At 37.9% G+C, this 6,915-nt stretch overlaps 1 protein-coding gene across 1 annotated transcript in view; it reads left to right on the top strand.

Moving 5' to 3' along the window:
• The window catches only part of LOC107699174 (Down syndrome cell adhesion molecule-like protein 1 homolog), a 136,912-nt gene that overhangs the window by 90,506 nt on the left and 39,491 nt on the right, over positions 1–6,915 (top strand). Inside the window, exons 7-9 of the mRNA XM_016500367.1 lie at positions 294–569; positions 1,645–1,711; positions 5,200–5,263. Of these exons, the coding sequence (XP_016355853.1) occupies positions 294–569; positions 1,645–1,711; positions 5,200–5,263 (407 nt within the window). The remainder of the gene's footprint in view (positions 1–293; positions 570–1,644; positions 1,712–5,199; positions 5,264–6,915) is intronic.

Raw genomic sequence — 6,915 nt, 5'->3', positions numbered from 1 at the left:
GAGAAGTGCTCACTAACACAGATTTAGACAGATTTGTGAACAATATTTGAGAGAAATAGGCCTTTTGTGTACATAGAAAAAGACTTAGATCTTTGAGTTCAGCTCATGAAAAATGGGGGCAAAAACAAAAGTGTTGCGTTTATAATTGTGTTCAGTGTATCTATCTATGTCTGTCTGTCTGTCTAAGATACCATAATTCTACTTTTTTAGACAAAACTTTACCCTCGGACTCAAATAATATCTCTCTCTCTCTCTCTCTCTCTCTCTCTCTCCGTCTTTCTCTTTCTCCACAGAGCCTCTGAGAGTCACATTATCCCCGAAGAACCTGAAAACAGGCATCAGCAGCACAGTGATTCTGTCCTGTGCCGTTCAGGGCTCGCCCCGCTTCACCATCTCCTGGTTCCGCAACACAGAACCCATCGTGCCTGACCAGCACTTCTCCATCCAGGGAGCCCACAATGAAACTCTCTTCATCACGGCAGCCCAAAAGAGACACTCAGGGGCATATCAGTGCTTCGCCACACGCAAGGGTCAGACCGCACAGGACTTCTCCATCATACTGCTTGAGGGTGAGTGGAAAGACTGGATAATGCGATAGCACTGAAGGTTGTGGTTCTGATTCTAACTCTGCAGTGTACAATTATATTTTGACATCAAAGTTCCAAATTTAGATTAATATGACTTTTAAGCAAGTTACAATGTGCCCTACACAAGCGTGACAAGATTTTTTTTTTTTCTTCCAGTAACAGGTAATTTTGCTGTCCTTAATGAATGTGAAATACTGCACGAAGAAACAGCAGAATATATTTGGCATTTAATATTGTAAGGGAAACACAATCAAATTCATAAGGATGATTCGTCTTCTTCGACAAGATTGTGCATTTCATTCACATAGAATTGATTGATGGTTCTTACAGGTCCTACACACGCCCCTGTGGAATTCGGCTCCTCGTGTTTCAACCATGTTTTGACCAAATCTTAGATTGTCTGTCTGATTCGGTCTGATATCCTACAATATACATAAACCAAAAGAAACCAAGCAACTGAAATGAAAAATTATTAATGGTATTAATACTGAATGCAATTTTCAGCAACAAAGCAATTTTCAAAATGATTTAAAAATATATGACTTTTATCAATTAGGGCTAATGGATTAAAATGATTGTGCTCAATCTAATGATTTTGTGACAATGATTTTCTGTTTTAGAAAACAGAATCAAACAGTAATAATTTCGATAAATATGCCACAAAAATATAATGTAAAAATGTTTTTCAGCTGAAATTATCCATGGAGCATCCTCTTACAGTTTGTATACTTCTGAATTAAGTAAACTCACATTTTACGATTTCACAGTTTAAATTTATTGCATGCAATTAAATTAAGTTGAGACAAAATATTCAAGAATTTGGTTTTATTTAATTAAATTTACACACATTTACTTTTTTTTTTTTACATCATGTCTGGTTAGGACACAGTGTCATTCATGCAATTCAGAGGCAAGACAAAATTAGTGACCTAAAATTGACCACTTCTGAACTCCTGTTGAAAAATTTAGCTGTTCTTATGAAATAAACATTTCAGCAGTGTACCTTTAAAAGATTCTGATGTCTGCCATCTGTATTCCTCTCTCTTTTTCCTGTCAGACGGCACCCCACGGATCATCTCGTCTTTCAGTGAGCGCGTAGTAGCCCCTGGCGAGCCCTTCTCTCTGTGGGGGGGGGGGTGTGGGTGGGTGGAGCGTCTTATGTTGTTTGTTCATCACAGTTCTGTCACCTGTGCGTTTTCTCATCTTGAACGCCGTTCTTTCCACTGTCAGATCATCTGTTTGTGTTCTCGGTATCTTTCCACTTCTCCTGTTTGTGTCTCCATCTGCTGAGTCTTTGTTCCTCTCTTTCACACATACACGGTGTCTCTGTCTCGATGTTGCCGGCTGGCTGGCACACGTGTGGTGTCCTGGCTGTTCTGGGACAGAGTGGAGATCTGGCAGCAGGGAGACGCCATCACGCCAAAGAGAAAAGAGACATGTCAGATAAGAAACCAGACTGAGAGGAGAGAAAATTAGTTGAAACAGTAGAGAAGGGTAGAAGCGAGAGAAAAATACTTAAAAACTCAAAGAAGAAGAGAGGAGGATAGAAAGGAGAGGAAAAACTCAAATTAGAGGAAAGGAAAGAAGTAGAGCAGAGACAAGAGAAGAGGACAAATATGAAAAAAATGATTCCAATGAAATGGAAGTAACGATAGATCTTTTCTTCTGTATTATGATGTATTATAGTTTCATTCGTTTCCTCCGTAATTCTATATGGATTATTGAAAACGTATGTAGACCAGGGACTTTATTTTATCCATCGGTTGTTGATTGGATTTTGATATTTAGATGTTTGACTCAAAAATGAATGAAAACTCATTCAAGTCAATTTTGGTTGGGTTGTGTTTAAGTGGACTAAATCATTTTTTTGAAAAGTCTGGTATACGCCACCAGAGAGAAGTTTGTCGTTTCACTGGAAAATCAAGTTTTGACTTAAGAAAAACAGTGGTAAATGTATATAGACTCTATGATGAGAATTTCTACCCTTTGATTAGTAATGAATACTGATTATTTCACAGACAAAGTGGAATTCAAAGTTTGGCTCATGGTTACCTAGCTAACATGATAAAAAGTGCCTCAAAAACATTTTTGAATATCTTTTAAAGGTCCCATGACATGCTGCTTTTTGGATGCTTTTATATAGGCCTAAGTGGTCCCTAGTACTGTATCTGAAGTCTTTTTCCCGAAATTCAGCCTTGGTGCAGAATTTCAGCCACTACGAGCCAGTCCCACAATGAGCTTTCCTTAGGACGTGCCATTTCTGTGTCTGTAGCTTTAAATGCTAATGAGGAGGAGAGAGGCGGGGCAACTGCCATGCTTCGCTCGTTTGCAAGCCACGATGTCTCTCGAGGAAAAAAAAATATTGCGCTCGCCTCGCACGGTAGTAGCTCATTTTCTCATGGGCGGGCCAAATTCTCTGATTGGGCCATCTGAGCTTTCATTTTCTCAAAGGCAAAGCAGGATACCCAGGGCTCGGTTTACACCTATCGCCATTGCTAGCCACTGGGGGACCATAGGCAGGCTAGGGGAACTCATATTAATGTTAAAAAACCTCATAAAGTGAAATTTTCATGCCATGGGACCTTTAACTGATAATTTTTGGTACATTCTGAAGGGAGTAACAAGAGGCATTTCTCTCTGACCTGAATATATTTTAAAAGTTTAGTTCACCCAAAAATGAAAATTAACCCATGAATTACTCACCCTCAAGGCATCCTAGGTGTATATGACTTTCTTCTTTCAGACGAATCCAGTCGGAGTTATATTAAACATCAGTCCAAAAGAAGTGAAATAAAGCACATCCATCCATAATAAAAAGTGCCTCACACAGCTCCAGGGGGTGAACAAAGTATTACTGTAGCGAATCCATGCGTTTTTGTAAGAAAAATATCCATATTCAAAATGTAATAATCACTTTAATCTAGTTTGTGCTCACTGGAAACACGGAAGCAGTTCCGGGCAGATGACGTAAGACGCCGGCATTGTGCATGCGCCGCTCAGAAGTGACGAACGCAGAAGTGCAGGGGAGAGATCAAAACAAAACAATGGCCACGATTTAGAAGTACAAAACGAGGATTTGTAAAGAAGAATGTCAGAGGATTTCGATATAAGCTAAGAGGAGACTGGTTTTCCTTTGCTAAAGTAAGGAAACTTTGCTTCCTTTGGTCCTGTAAACAAATGTTGGTTTTCACGAGACTCACCAATGCGCAACGCCGACCTCATACGTCATCCTCCCAGAGCTGCTTCCGTGTACAACTGTTGGCGCAAGCTAGATTAAAGTGATTATTACATTTTGAATATGGATATTTTTCTTACAAAAACGCATCGATTCGCTACAGGAGGCCTTTGTTCACCCCTGGAGCCATGTGAGGCACTTTTTTATTATGGATGTATGCGCTTTATTTCACTCCTTTTGGACTGATGAACTGCAACACCCGCTGACTGCCATTAAACAGCTTGGAAGATCAAAGACAATTTTTTTTATTACTCCGCCTGGATTCATCTGAAAGAAGGAAGTCATATACGCCTAGGATGGCTTGAGGGTGAGTAAATAATGGACTAATTTTAATTTTTGGGTGAACTATCCCTTTAAATATTTGATGTCACTTACCTGACAAACGTTGACAATTCCAATAATAATTTCATCCACAGAAGCACTTGTTCTATCCACCCAGTACCTTGTTTCTAGTCAGACAGATAAATCCCAGTGCGCCAATACTCTCGGAAGTTGTGTTCAGTCAGCTAATCAGATTAAGTTTGCAAGATTGAGAACAGAGATTGAGTTTTTTTGCATATTATGCATCAGATGGTAAGTGAACCGACTGTGGGCATTCCATGGGCGTGTCTTCTGAGCCTCAGACTAAGAGTGATATTGATTTGTGTTGACAGGCCTGTTGAATTCACCCTCTCTTCCTCTCTGAAATGTTCAGTTATGACATATCTGTCTGCTTTAAGGAGACATGCCAGAGCAATCATTGCAGTGAGAATGAGACCCTGTGCCAGGGAGCCACAGTTGTGCGCACACACGTTGAATGATACCAACACTCACGGACACACTCATAGAGTCTTAAAGGGGTCCTATTATGCTTTTTCACTTTTTTAATTTTACCTGTGAGCAATCAGGCCCCATTCTTCCTGTGAACAGTACAATAGCAGTGCTCAGTTCCTGCCTGGAACATTATCTAAGTTCATACATTCATATATTATGTTTGAGAACAAAAGAAAAATAGAGAAATAGAAAGACTGTGAAGAAGAGAGAAGAGGGATACTGTGCGACAGTCTTCTTGAATAATACATCAGGGTTGACTTGTCAGAGCGGTGACTTCAAAGCACAACACGCTGAGCTGAGAGAAAGGGAGAGAGAGCAACAGAAGAAGAGAGAGATACGAGGATGAGGAGTGGGCTGTTAGAGAGGATGAGAATATTTTTGTGCATAAAATCTACATATGCCCCATCGACGATTTATTAACCGATCCGCCCTCCATTTTGAGGCAAACAAAATGTCCTTCTACAGTACGTCTTCTCGTTCTTCTTTGTTCCTCAGATTTTTTTTACTCCTAAGCCACCTTGTCTCAATTCTTTCTGTTTCTTTTTTTTCTTTCTGCATCTTCAGGCATTGGCCATTCAAATCTTCAGTGTCCCACCATCCATTTGTTCGTACACCCCTCCATCCTCGTGTGTGATTTGAGAGCGGAGTCCTGAAGAAGAATTATCTTTTTCCCAAAACAAAGAAAACAAAACAAACACAAATCGGTCATTACTGACCTTTTCAAATTTGGCAATGACTGGTCTTGCTAGCAAGAACCAGAAGCTGTTAGCATATGCTAATTTCAAAGAGCATTCACACTGACAGCAATTTGCAGCAAGAGCAAGTTGCAACCATAGTTGGTGATTTGAGGTTACTAGAGACCAAAATTTGTGACAAATCTGTGGAAACTTTATGCAAATGCACAGCGACTACCAGAAAGTGGAGCTCATGTTATCTGCTTCATAATTCTGCAGTTAAGCAGGAAATGCATCCTAGCAATCAAAACAAGCCTAAGGTTCAATTCAATCAGGGCCGCTGCTGGCCAAATGGGTACCCTAAGCAGAATCGTATTGTTGTTCCCCGTCCCCCAAATATTATGGAAGTAAAAAAATATATAAAAAAACACCTACAATAGGGGTCAAAATAGAACTTTAATAAAATATAAAAGTAAACAAATTAATTAATTGTAATTAAACGGTATTATTTACAAAGTACAATTGTAGTTCTATAGCAAAAAAAAAATACAAACTAAAATTACACATATTAAATAAAACATTTTAAAAGATTAAATATTATCAAACATATACAATAATAAATTAAATCAAAAATCAAAAACCACTGCATCCTCTTTTGTAACAAATTCCAGTATTGAGCCTGCATTAAATGAAGCAGAAGATAATAGTCCCTGAAGAATTACTGAGTGCACTTATAAATAAACAGTTACTAGTAAAAAAAAAAATAATAAATTAAGAGCAGTCAGTGTAAGTTTTAACAAAAAAAAAAAAAAACAATTACCTCCTATGGATATGATTTTATTCATACAGTTGTCTGATTGATTTGACAGTCTCAAGCATTCAGAAATCACACAAAAGAAAATTAATACTTCGATAAAACCATGTTAATTTTTGTAAGGATTGTGATGTCCATATGTTTTTGTTGAAGAAATTACAGAGGCTGTAGCAATTCTATCGCAGAAAGGTGCATGGCCAAAAATTAAAGATTAAATGGATATTTGAATTAAAAGTTTGGTCAACATTAAACAAGGATTTGATCGTCCTGTAAGTGTAACAACAGCAATTACCAGGCCGTTGGCACACTTTGCCTAGGCATTTGTAAATTGTTTGTTTATTTTGTATTACATTATGTATTTTAACAGTGTTATTCAATTAATCCATATGCTTATTATTAATTAACCAATCATTATTGCCTCATTGTTTTTATATAATGCATTTGAAGTCATTTTAAAAGCTGCTGTTTGCTTATGTCTGTTTTTATTACCACAAAAGTCTTTTAAAAGGCTTTAAATAAAAAAAAAGGCTAAAAAAAAAAATTCTGAATACTTCTTTGTTAATTATTATTTGAAGTAACAAAACCATGGTTAATTTGTGGTTACCATGGCTACAAGAACCATCAATTTTTGGTTTTATTCATAGTAAAACCATTAGGGGTGCTCCGATGAGGATTTTTGAGGCCAATCGCTGATCGCCGATCACAGAAAGCAGTATCTGCCGATACGATCACTGATACCGATCTTTTTAAAGCCTTCTTTTTATCATGTAGAATTATTTATAGTGATGATCC

The sequence above is a fragment of the Sinocyclocheilus anshuiensis genome, unplaced genomic scaffold (genome assembly GCF_001515605.1).
Source record: "Sinocyclocheilus anshuiensis isolate Anshui unplaced genomic scaffold, SAMN03320099.WGS_v1.1 scaffold374, whole genome shotgun sequence".
Classification (NCBI taxonomy): domain Eukaryota; kingdom Metazoa; phylum Chordata; class Actinopteri; order Cypriniformes; family Cyprinidae; genus Sinocyclocheilus; species Sinocyclocheilus anshuiensis.
Note: the sequence above shows the minus strand (reverse complement) of the source record. Positions and strands in the feature narration are given on the sequence as shown.